The sequence below is a fragment of the Ictidomys tridecemlineatus genome, chromosome 4, assembly GCF_052094955.1.
Source record: "Ictidomys tridecemlineatus isolate mIctTri1 chromosome 4, mIctTri1.hap1, whole genome shotgun sequence".
In the NCBI taxonomy this organism is placed as follows: Eukaryota; Metazoa; Chordata; class Mammalia; order Rodentia; family Sciuridae; genus Ictidomys; species Ictidomys tridecemlineatus.
This window is the reverse complement of record NC_135480.1, coordinates 6,251,762-6,264,487: the sequence shown is the minus strand read 5'-3', so window position 1 is coordinate 6,264,487 and position 12,726 is coordinate 6,251,762. Positions and strand designations below refer to the sequence as shown.

The 12,726-nt window shown below is 40.3% G+C and overlaps 1 protein-coding gene across 1 annotated transcript in view; it reads left to right on the top strand.

Moving 5' to 3' along the window:
- Positions 1–2,852: 2,852 nt before the first annotated feature.
- The window catches only part of Top6bl (TOP6B like initiator of meiotic double strand breaks), an 81,696-nt gene continuing 71,822 nt past the window's right edge, over positions 2,853–12,726 (top strand). The window contains exons 1-2 of the mRNA XM_078045535.1: positions 2,853–3,028; positions 4,537–4,675. Coding sequence (XP_077901661.1) covers positions 2,999–3,028; positions 4,537–4,675 — 169 coding nt within the window. The 5' untranslated portion in view covers positions 2,853–2,998. The remainder of the gene's footprint in view (positions 3,029–4,536; positions 4,676–12,726) is intronic.

Sequence of the window (12,726 nt, the reverse complement as noted above, 5' to 3'; positions counted from 1 at the left end):
TATAAATGCCTTTTTGTCGTTGTTTTGTTTTTATACCAAGGATTGAACCCAAGGGTGCTTAACCACTGAGCAACATTTCCAGTGTGTTTTCTTTCTTATATATATACATATCTGGTTTTTTAATATTTATTTTTTAGTTTTCGGAGGACACAACATCTTTGTTTGTACGTGGTGCTGAAGATCGAACCTGGGCCGCACACATGCCAGGCGAGCGCGCTACCACTTGAGCCACATCCCCAGCCCCATATCTGGTTTTTTACATTAATTTTGAAACAGGCATGTACTATCATGCAGAGCAGAATTATTAAAACCATTTTTAACATGGGCATATGCCTATAATCCCAGGAGCTCAGGAGGTTGAGGCAGGGGGATTGTGAATTCAAAGCATGCCTCAGCAACTTAGTGAGGCCCTAAGAAACTTAGCAAGACCCTGTCTTAAAAAAAAAAAAAAGAGCTGGGGATATAACTCAGTGGTTAAGCCCCCTGGGTTCAAAAAAGTAGTAATAATAATGTAGAGTCCAAGTTGTCAAATACACTGATTTTTTTTTTAACTGTTACTAGAGATTGAATCCAGAGGTACTATACTACTGAGATACATCCCCAGTCCTTTCTATTTTTTTCTTTTTTTTTACTTTGAGAGAAGTTCTCATTAAGTTTCTGAGGCTGATCTTAAACGTGCAATTTTCCTGCCTCAGATTCCCAAGTCATGAGATTATAGGCATGTTCCACCACACCTGGATGTCCACTCTTTGTGGGAGATAAGGGAACCTGAGTTCATCGAATCCTGAGCTTTTGCATAGAAGGATTGGAGTCTGGTGGTCATGTTAATGTTGCTCCCAAGCAAATAGGCAGGTCACATCTAAGTGGAAAACACACGAGTAGTTGTGGGGAAGTGGAAAGAGGAGCTAAGAGATTGTTTTGTCTCAGATTTTGGCTCTGACATTTACAAACTGAGTGTCATACAATCTCTTCTTGGAACCTCATTTTCATCATTTATGAGACAACAACACCTCTCTTACAGGGGAGGATTACTGAAGAGAAATAAGAAAAATTGAAGAGTGCTTATCAGAGTCAATGCTCACCAGATGTCAAGCCTGCTTCAAATCTTGCCTGACTATAAGGGTAAATCTATAGAAGTCCTGATGATAGGCCCTAATATTAAAGGCTTCCTTCACCCTTTCTGCCTTTATGCACTGGGGAGGGCGCTGTGTCCCTGGCTACATTTGTTAGGCCTTCGCTGTCTCTAGGATGGTATTGGGTGTTTCCCTTGTATCTTCATCCCTGAGGCTCATTCCAAGGACCAGGGCTGGAAGCCAGGAGGCCAGCTCACCTGAAGTGCTTTGCCACTGGCATCCTTCCTCCACCCTTCCCTCCCAATGCCAGTCTCAAGGTGGAGCATTTTTGCTGAGCTGACACTATGGGAACTATTTAAAAAAGCCATTCTCAGTTACCTTGGTTTCTCAACCCATCAAAAAGTGAAGCTAACAATTATCTTACAAAGTGGTTGTGGGACTGAAACAATCCATGTGAGGAACCAGTGGTGGCCAGCAAGTTAATTCCTTTCCCCTTGGCAACTCCTTTTCCAAAAGGGGACAAGAAAGAGTGAAAGAAAGGCAGAGGACTCCAGTGATCTGCAAATGCCAAGCTCTTATTGAATCTGATGGTTATGAGGAATTGTCCAGAAATAAAAGCCACCTTCCTTCAATAGGTCTCTTTTTTTTAAATTTTAATATTTATTTTTTAGTTTTTGGCAGACACACATCTTTGTTTGTATGTGGTGCTGAGGATTGAACCCAGGCCGCACGCATGCCAGGCGAGTGCGCTACCGCTTGAGCCACATCTCCAGCCCAATAGGTCTAACTCTTGAGTACCTGAGATGGGGAGGAGGGGCAACAGTGCTGGGCAGACTGGAGAAGGGCATGATTCAGGTGTCAATAGACATGTTCTCTGCAGTAGCACCAAGGTTGTGTACTGGGGAGGCATTTTGCCAGCTCCTTAGCCGGTTCTGTCCGATCCTAGCTTCTTGGAGCTGGAGTGGAAGAATTTTCCCCCGAAGGAAAGCAGCCAACACCCAGTCCCACCCTTCTCCTTGGGCAACTCTTTGCCAGGCAGAAATCTCATCAGCGTTTTCTTTTGGCTGCCCACGGAACAAGCTGCGAGATCACTGGCAGTTACGGACTTTAGCGCCTTAGCTATGCCCCTTCCCGCCTGAGTCCCGGAGTCCAGCAGCTGGAGCCTCTAGGACCACCTTCCTTCTTTCCAGCTGGGAACACCCGCAGAAAACCCTTTGCTGAGCTGTGGTCAGCTCTACATTTAGTGCAGTGAACGTAGGGGAAGAGCCTGGTGGGGCGGGGCAGGCCGGGTCCCCTGGAATTGGCTGGGACAGGTGCCAGATAAAATATAGGGCGCCCTGAAATTCAGTTTTGAATTTCACATTAACGAATAATTTTTTAGTCTTTGTCCCAAATATTGCACGAGACTAGTAAACGGGTTTTAAAAAATAATTGTTCATCTGAAGCTAAGTCTAACTGGCCGTTCGGTTTTCCTTCGCTAGATCTGGGAACGGGAGGAGGCTAGCCGGGGGCAGCAGGCGAGGCCATCTGGGGGTCCGGAGCCAGCTGGGGTCCCGACCCAGGCGCCCGCGGCTTCTCCCTGTATAGGGAAGCTTCCGAGCGCCGTAAAAAAGGCTGAGGGCTGCATCTCTGAGGCACCGTGGGAAAGTCTTTACGGGAGGAGTCGCGCCTGGCCTGTCTGGGCCGGGCCGCTGTCCGCCCACCAGCCGCTGCGACTCCGCGAGGCTCCTCCAGGCCGGGGTCTGGCGGCGCTGAGTGCGCAAGCGCGCCGGGCAGGGGCGGGGCTCGCGAGTGCGTGGGCGGGAAGAGACGGGCTCGCGCGGCCGGACGTGGGCGCCTGGGAGGTTGAAGCTCCAGCAGAGCCGGAGGCCGGGGCCTCATCTGGGCATTTTGCGGCTGAGCTCCGCTGTTGTTCCCCTTCCGCAATGGAGGGGACGGCCTCAGCCGTCTGCGAGGTGATGCCAGGGAGGGAGATAAAACACAGAAAGCCACTTTCTGAGGAGAGGTTCTTTGTGAAGACGCTATGAAGTTCGGGCAGGAGGGCCGGCGTTGCCCAAGGTGGAGGAGGAAGATTCAGGAATGCTAGGAATGGGTGAAAGTCGGCGCAGGGCGGAGACAGCGGGGCAGGGAGCACAGGGGTCGCGCCCGGGCTGCTCTGGTTGGGGGGTCTGGCTGCACGTGAGGAACAGGACCTGGAGCTCCCCGGACACCGAGTACACCGGATTCCGCGCACGCGCGCTGGGAGGGGCTGAAGCGGGGCGAGGGAGCAGGAGCCGCGGAGTGACAGCTCCAGAGGCCTCGCGGGGCGCTCTGGAGGAGCTTGTGCAGCGCCCTCCACGTGGGGGCTCCGCCGACTGGGACAGCCATCGCCCAAGGCGAGGCTCAGCGGGTGGCTTGTTACGCGTCTGGGGGCAGGTGAAATAGCCTGGCAGCCTCAGAGCGCTGCTGAGAGGGGCCCAGGCCACCTGCCTTGTTCCCGTTAGCGGAACCCAGAATTTTCACATTCACAGATGGTAGAACCTGGTAGAACCTAGGCCTGTGCAATTTCCCAGCTGCTTGCCTTGTGGATGAAGATTCAAGAAATCTGAACAGAGGGAGCACAGGAAGTCAGAGGGTGTGCGAGGAAGGTGTAGGAAATGCTTGGAAACCCTCTTCGCTAACTCTGGCACAAATTAGCATCTTAGTTCCCAAGTTCTCTTACTCAGATCCCCCTGCCTTTAAAAAAAGGTGCTGCCTTAGTGTTGAAACGAGAGTCTACTTTTCATGAATAATAATGGAATTAAATATATTTTATTTTAATGTGTCATCGAGATTAAATGTTTTATTCAGACATGTTGGAGTTCCATTCAACTTAAAATATCGTGTGCAGTGTTTTGTTTTGTTGTTTACTACAGTGCCGGTGGAGCAATCCACGGCCTTGCACAAGCCAGTTAAGCACTACCACTTAGCTACAACCCCAGCCCTTGTCCTCATTTTTATAGATGAGGAATTGAGTTCAGAGAGGTTAAGTAACTTTCCCAGGGCTACATTCTGGAATTTGGCACATCAGAGATTCAAACCCAGACATTTTTGCCTCTAACACTCTTAAATAATATTTTAACTATCAAAAATGTTAATTTAATGAAAAATAAAGATGATTCATAATCAGATGTCACTCATTTTCATAGTCTTTATGTTGGCTTATTTGGGGAGGAAAAAAAGAAAACTCCCACCCAATTTTTCTTTCCAGATATACTTATCTAAATACTGCAGTTTATTTCTTCAATTTCCCATCTTGTTGGGCACTGCATTGAATTTCACTGTTTTCATTCTTAAGTTGCTCTGCTCTGAACAATGCAAATCTTAACACTTCACAAGAAGGAATGCAATATTTGGGGGAAAATAGTTATTAATTTGTCATAAAAATTTATTATTACCATAATTTTAAAAGAATATTTTGTTTTATTTGCATTATATTCTTCAGATTTTGAGATACTTAATAATTTACTGGAAATGTGATACAGGACAATCAAAGGAAGTGTTGCTAGAAGGGCAGCTAATGATTTCCATAGAAGCAATTAATTCCAAGCACCAGCCAAATGCTCTTCATTGTGTAACAACTAGTAAGTAAAAGAAGAAAAATTAATGATTTTCTATTTTTTGTTTGATTATGATTTATGTCATAGTTTATGTAAAAAGTTCAGGTAGTCATAATCTTTTATCATGTAGTTAAGAAAACCAATATGAGGCTGGGTATAGTGGTGCCTGCTTATAATCTCTGCTACTCCAGTGGTTGCTGTAGGAGAATGGCAAGTTTCAGGCCTGTGTGGACAATTTAGTGGAACCTGTCTCAAAAAATAAGAGGGTTTGAGGTGTACCTCAATGGTAGAACACCCTCCTGTTCAATTGCCAGTACCATCAACAAACTCCAAATGATTATGTAATAGTACCTGGTGATAGATTCTCAAGTGTGTCATATAGGAAAGGTGAACAGAATGACTCATAGCACAAGATTATTTATTTTACTGGCTTAAAGTAAAATTGCTAAGAAAAATTTTACTTTGCCTTTTTTTCTTTTTTATTATAACATTCATTTTACATATTCATGGGTTTCTCTGTGATATTTCCATACATGCATGTATGTTCAAATATATCCTCTCTAATACACTGTCTTGCCCTCCCTTCTCTCCTTCTTCTCCGTCAGTTGTCCTCTTTTACATTGCTTTTGGTCCTTTTTAGTTGCTTTTGGTTTTAACCTGCTCTTTCACAGCAATATTGAATTTTACCTACTTTTTCTTTCCAAGACAGGCAGTTGCAAAAGAAGTAAAACAATAAAGGAAAGGGAAAAGAAATGATGGATAGCATAATCCTGAACTGTAGTTTAGTTTGAAAATATCCTTTCCACTTGGTCTTTTTCTTTCATCATTTTTGCCTATTGTTTTTAAATTTGAGAGAGAGAAAGCTGATACATTTTGATTGGCTCTGAAATAAATTTTCTTGAATCTAGGAAGTGCTAGCTTTTTTTTTTTTGCCTGTGTATGTGTGTGTGTGTGTGTGTGAAGGTTTATTGAAGGATACTTTGTAATGAAGTTGTCCCATCAGCCTTAGAGTGTCACTTGGAGATCAGTTCAGATTGGATAGTACACTGGACTCTAAGATATTTGCATACCTAAACAGGAACAACCTCTCTTCTCCTTGTGTACTTAGTGTTAAATATCCTTAAGAGTGTGATGAATTGGTTTGCTGTTACTCTGTATGAACTCGTTAGGATTGGGTAGTTTCCCTTATTCATGAGAGAAATGCTTAACCTAAGTGGTTAGGGTGACAATTGGTCTGTAAATGGTTGAATTAATTTGTGCAGGGTTGATTTCTCTCAAAATAGGACTTGAGCCACAATAATTGTTAAGAAACTGAGTTCCATAGGCATTTTGAGCCTAATGGACTTCATAAGCCTGTCTAACATAGAGGACTTTTTTCTTTATTGTCTTTGAACTTTATGTAATTATATCTATAATTTTTTTGGCAGAAAAAAGTTGATACTTGATGTAAAACATTACAATACAGAAGCATATTGTGGACAGTGAGACTTCTTATTGAATCACTCAAAATAATTATTAACTAACATTCAGTATATATTTCATATATTTCTGTACATATGTTCATAGTTACCAGTTTTTTAAAAAAGGACTGTGCCATGTGCTTTCCAGTAACAATACTTTTCAGGCAGAGTTTCACATCATTGTTTTTTTTTTTTTTTTAATCCACATCATTGTTTTTTTGAGAAAGCTATATATGCTATGTAGTTTTAGGTTTCGTCAAAGTTATATATGAGCATGGTTTTAAAAGTTAAAAGATTCGGGGCCGGGGTTGTGGCTCAGTGCTAGAGCGCTCTCCTGGCATGTGCAAGGCCCTGGGTTCGATCCTCTGCACCACATATAAATAAGGTACTGTGTGCAACTACAACTAATAAATAAATAAATATTTAAAAAGTTAAAAGATTAAATGAGGGGCTGGGGATGTGGCTCAAGCGGAGGCGCGCTCACCTGGCATGCGTGCGGCCTGGGTTCAATCCTCAGCACCACATACAAACAAAGATGTTGTATCCGCCGAAAACTAAAAAATAAATATTAAAAAATTCTCTCTCTCTCTCCCTCTCTCTCTCTCTCTCTCTCTCTCTCTCTCTCACTCTTTCTTTAAAAAAAAAAAAGAAGATTCAATGAAACTTTTTACAAGACCTGTAATTCCCTGCATGCTTATACTTTTCTTCTCCTAAAGACTAATAGTTTTGACTCTTAGTTGATTATTTCAATATTTACAGATTTATAAACATGTTTGTGTAGCTGTACATGGATTTTCCTTTTTTGAGGTATGATTTATTGTCTTCCCACTATAGAATATGATAGCTCTCTTTCATATCTCCAATTCTACCATGTGTGTTTTTTCTTATTAATTTTCCCACCAGAAATGAACATCAATATTTTCTCATTATTATGACCATAAAATGCCATTCACGGTCATCTAGAAAAGTGATTCTTTTCTTTAAATTCTATCTTTCATTAATTGTTTAGTTTTCTGTACTTTTATCATGTAGGCAACCCCCAAACTTCCACTTTTATCTAAATCTACTATCAACTATGTTCCAACACATCATGCATGTCAATTTCTTCCTTGTGAAAAACTCTGTACTAGAATTTTCTGACCTGTTCTAATCTTGACTTGATACCTGCTGATTCTGGCAAATAATGTCTTGGGATCTTCCATTCATTGTTATTCAGGATGTTTCTTCAGTTTTTCTCTTGTGTTGGATTTTTTGGTTCCTGAATCCTATTATCTTCATTTTTTTTTTCTTCTTTATTTGCTTTGATGGCTCTCGGACTCTAGTAGCTTCTGAGAAAGTGTTGGGGAGGAAAATTTCTTGAGATATCACATCTCTGAAAGTGTTTACTCTCTACAACTGAGTGATAGATTCAGTGTAGGATTCTAGGTCAGAATTGATTTCTCAGAATTTTAATGACATTTCCATATTGTTTTCTAACCTCAGGAGTTGCTATTGAAAACTGTAGTCTTTCTGATTACTTTGTGTATGATCTGTTGTTCTTAGGATAGTAAATGATCTTTATCTTTGTGTTAATTACGGTAAATAATGCTAGGTGCATAACAAACCCTGAAATCTTAGTGGCTTAATACAGAAAATGTTTATTTTTTTCTTTATTTTATTGTCTGATGAGTGTATATATAGAAATGTATTTTGTTTCATGCAAGATCCAAGCTATTTGTCTTACTGATTCCTCCCCTAGGCTCTTTAAGGTCTCTTCAATTCAGCTAAGGATGGGGAAAGGGGGCTGGGGATGTGGCTCAAGCGGTAGCGAGCTCACCTGGCATGCGTGCGGCCCGGGTTCGATCCTCAGCACCACATACCAACAAAGATGTTGTATCCGCCGAAAACTAAAAAATAAATATTAAAATTCTAAAAAAAAAAAAAAAAAAAAAAAAAAAGGATGGGGAAAGGGAGCAAGGCTTATTAGAAGTCAAAGATTTTCACAGGGTAGACTTGGAAATCATGTGTATTATTCCTGCTCCCTTTCCATTAGTCTTATTGCCACAGTGCTCTGCATTTGTGAGGGAGATGGTAAAGTTGTATGCTCAGGAAGAAGAGAATAGGATATTTGTGAGTACCAGCAATCTACTACAGTCCCTGTTTTCAAAATTCACAGTGATGTGCCTTGTTGTAGGTCTATTTTCCTCCATTGTGCTCAGTGCTTAATGGGCCTTTTCAATTTATAAACTCATGTCCTTTAAAATTTCTATAAAAATTTCCCTTGCATTTCTTTTTTTTTCTTTTTCTTTTTTTTTAAAGAGAGAGTGAGAGAGGAGAGAGAGAGAGAATTTTTAATATTTATTTTTTAGTTCTCGGCGGACACAACATCTTTGTTGGTATGTGGTGCTGAGGATCGAACCCGGGCCGCACGCATGCCAGGCGAGCGCGCTACCGCTTGAGCCATATCCCCAGCCCCTTTTTTTATTTTCTTTTTCAACTTTTATTATTTAGATATTGGATTTTCTAAACTGTTTTTTAAAAATCTTTTTGTCCTATTTTTCTTCTTTTCTACTTTCTAGGCAACTTTCTCACATTTCTTTTCCAACATTTAATGGATGTCCTCATTTCTGCTATCACAGTTTTTATTTCCAAGAGCATTTCCCTTTTCTTTTTTTTTTTTTTTTTGTGGGGGTCAGTGTTACTGGGGATTGAACCCAGAGATGCTTCACTACTGAACTACACTTCCATTCCCTTTATTTATTTTATTTTTAAAAATATTTTTTAGTTGATGTACCTTTATTTTTTATTTATTTATATGTAGTGCTGAGGGTCAAACCTGGTGCCTCACACATGCTAGGCAAGTGCTGTGCCACTGAGCCACAACCCCAGCCCCCACCCTTTATTTTTTATTTGAGATGGTCTCCCTAAATTGCTTAGGGCCTTACCAAGTTGCTGAAGCTGGTCTTGAATTTGTGACCTCCTTTCTCAGCCTCCAGAGTTGCTGGGATTATAGGCATGTGCCACTGCCTGGCCCCCACTTTCTTTATGTTCTTTTTTATTTAGCATCTTGCATTTGTTTGAGGGCTACATCTCATCTTTCTGAGTAACAGAAATTTTTTTTAACAAAAAGCTTTCTGTAATTCCTGTTGCTATTATTTTTTCTACTTGATCTGATTTCTGTTTTTCATGTTGGAAGAACAGCTTCTCCCCTATCCTGTACCAAATTTGGGAGGACCAGTCCCTAGAATGAGTCTAGGAGAGAAAGTAAAGCTCTGCTGAAATTCATTTTTTTCAGTTGAGCATTTCAACTCATCTTAACCCTATTTCCAGAGATCCTGATACTGCCATTCCTGAGTCTTTGGGGATTTTGTTGTATAATTCAGGTGGTTTCATGGCTTTTCTCCTTTCTCCTTATAATTAAATTTCTCAGGTCTTCAAAATCCTTTTCTATTGCCCTTCTGTTTTTTAATTTCTAGAATTTTATTATATTATTATTTTCTTTTTTTGGGGGGGGGGTAACCAGGGATTGAACTCAAGGGCACTCGACCACTGAGCCACATCCCCAGCTGTATTTTGGATTTTATTTGGAGACAGGGTCTCACTGAGTTGCTTATTAGCACTTTGCTTTTGCTGCTTTGAACTTCCAATCCTCCTGCCTCAGCCTCCCGAGCTGCTAGGATTACAGGCGTGGGCCACCATGCCTGGCTTTTCTTTTCTCTTTTAGCCTTGTGAGCTTTTTGTCTTTAAAAAAAATCTTTGTTCTATTTTATGAAAGTTTAATAGATGCATATGTTAAGTCTGCCTTCTTTATCTGGAACTGCAAAGTAGCATCTTTTAAATTTGGTTTGAAACCACTGATGAGGAAGAATATGTATTAGTTATCCAGGGCTGCTGTAACAAAGTATCACTAACTGGGTGGCTTTTAAAAAAATTAAATGTATCTTCACAATTTTGGAGACTAGAAGTCCAATATAAAGGTGTAAGTGTGCTTCCTTCTGGAGACTCTGTGGGAGAAATCTGTTCTCAGCCTCTCCTTGCTTCTGGGGGTTGCCAACAATCCTTTCTGTTTCTTGGCTTGTAGATGTGTCATTTCATCTTCATATGCTGTTTTCCTTTGTGTTTGTGCCTTCACGTGGCCTTCTCATATCATTAGCAATCACTGGATTTAGGACCACCCTAATACAATGTGACTTAATCTAACTTGATTATATCTACTTAGTACTTCAAAGTATCTTTTAGGGATATGTAATTTAGCCCACAAAACTAGCAAATTTTCTTTTCTTTTTTTTGATTTGGGCTCTCACTTTGTTCGCTCAGGTTGGCCTGACTCTGGGACTCAAGCGGTCCTCCTGCCTCAACCTCTCAACTAGCTGGGACTACCAGTGTGTGCCACCATGCCCAGCTCCTAAACTAGCAGATTTTATATCTGAAAGGATCCATTTATGAAAAGCAGAGAGATGACTAGTTTTTTCTTTCAGATAACTGTTGAAAGTTTTAACCAATATGATTACTTATCACAATTTTTTCCAAAAATGTGTGGATTAAGATGTTTAATTATATTAGAGTTATGGAAAGGAATTATGTAGTCATCTAAATTGGGAAATGCTGGTTAAAATAACATCGGTTTCACCAGGTGTAGTGGTTCACATCTGTAATCCCAGTGGCTTGGGAGGCTGAGACAGGAGGATCACAAGTTCAAGGTCAGTCTCAGCAATGGCAAGGCTCTAAGCAACTCAGTGAGACCCTAAATAAATATACAAAATATACTCTAAATTAATTACGAAATAGGGCTGGAGATGTGGCTCAGTGGTTGAGTGCCCCGAGTTCAATCTTTATTGTGGATCTTCTTACAACCTTTATTTGCCAATGTAAACTGTGCAACAGAATGTTTGGGAAATGCTATATATTATAGCACCCCTTGCTCACTTTAAAGATATCTTCAGTACAGGGAATTTTGGAGAATACATGCTTGAAAATGTGTATTTTACAGATAAGACCCTACTGTCATCTTTGCCTCTGAAGGATAGCACATTATTACTTTAGTAGGTACACCAGAAGTCTAGCTGAAAACTGGTGACTATATGGGCTGTGGAGCGGGTGAAATGATTGTTCTCTTTGAGAATGTTCACCAAAAGTGGCTTGTTTTCAACAGTTGTTGATATGATACTCATTAAAACTAAGAAGGGACATTAAAGACATGGTATGATATGTATTTTAGAAATATCTTATGCATACAGCAAGATAATTAGGTTGTGGCTTTTTTTCTTGTGATTGTCCTTTGCTCTTTATTAGACATTAGTGTAGACCTGCCACCCTAATCCAATGTGACTTAATCTTAACTTGATTATATCTACTTATATCTGCCATCTCTGTCTCAATGACCCATTTTCCCTTATGTTAGAACCAGTATGTGCCTATGAGAAACATTCAGAAAAAAAGAAGACAGTCTTTTGCTAAATATTCAGTGATACTTGGGCTCTGGCCTTTTGAAGTATGTCTTTTGTTCAGAATCATTTTGGGAGGGTACTGGGATTTGAATCTAGGGGTGTTGTACCACTGAGCTATACCCTCAGCTCTTTTTATTTTTATTTTGAAACAGGGTCTCATTAAGTTTTCTAAGCTGGCCTCCAATTTGCAGTTCTCCTGCCTTAACCTTCTAGGTCACCAGGATTATAGGTGTGCACCACTGTATCTATCTCATTCAGAATCATTTAAAATCTGGAGATGTAGAGCCTTGCTTTCTAATATAACCTTTTTGTGATGACAGATTTGTTCTTTATCTGTACTGTTGATCACTTGAAATATGACTACTGTGGCTGAGGAACTGAAATTTTAATTTAATCTAGCCAAATTTTAAATAGCTACTTGTAGCTTCTAACTATTGCATTGGACAATATACGTTTGAAGAATAGTGGTATTTCTCACTCTAGTTCAATGATTCTGAATCATTATTCCCTGCATGCAGAATACACATTTTCTAAGGGATAGAGATATTTCTATTGGCTCCTGTAACAGTGTTCTTAGAGTCTTAAAGAAAAAACTTCCAGGTGGTCTGATCAAAACCCTTCTTAAGTGCCTGCCTCCTCCTTCACCATCTGCTCTAAATGTTCTAATGTTAAGATTTAGAATTGTAGATATAAAGAATTCTTACCTGATAGTGAAGTAAAATATATTTGAGAGTAAAATTGGCTAAAAGTAGGGCCAAATTTTTAATTTACACTGGAATATGATTATATATACTCAAATTACTAGCTACAATTTGCAGTTTTCTCATACTCCTTTTCTGTAAGGTGTTGTAGTATCCAAAGGGGGATGTCCTAGTGTTAAATATAAGTAGTTGTTGACTATAGGTAAAAAGGCTTGCCATTTGGTTATCATTGCAAAGAAATTATTCTGCCCCCCAAACAGTAATTGCAGCCTCATGGTACTTCTTTGATTCATTCATTCTTTCTTTCCTTTTCTTTTTCTTTTTCTTTTTTTTTAACTGAACTCATTAATAGGGTCTCTTTTTGATATTATGTATCTATAAATAGTGTTTTCAGACTTGGCAGTTGATGTGTTAGGGTGGGGGTTGGGGAAAGTGCTGGAGATTGATCTTGGGCCTTTCCCATTCTAGGCAAACAGCCTACCACTGAG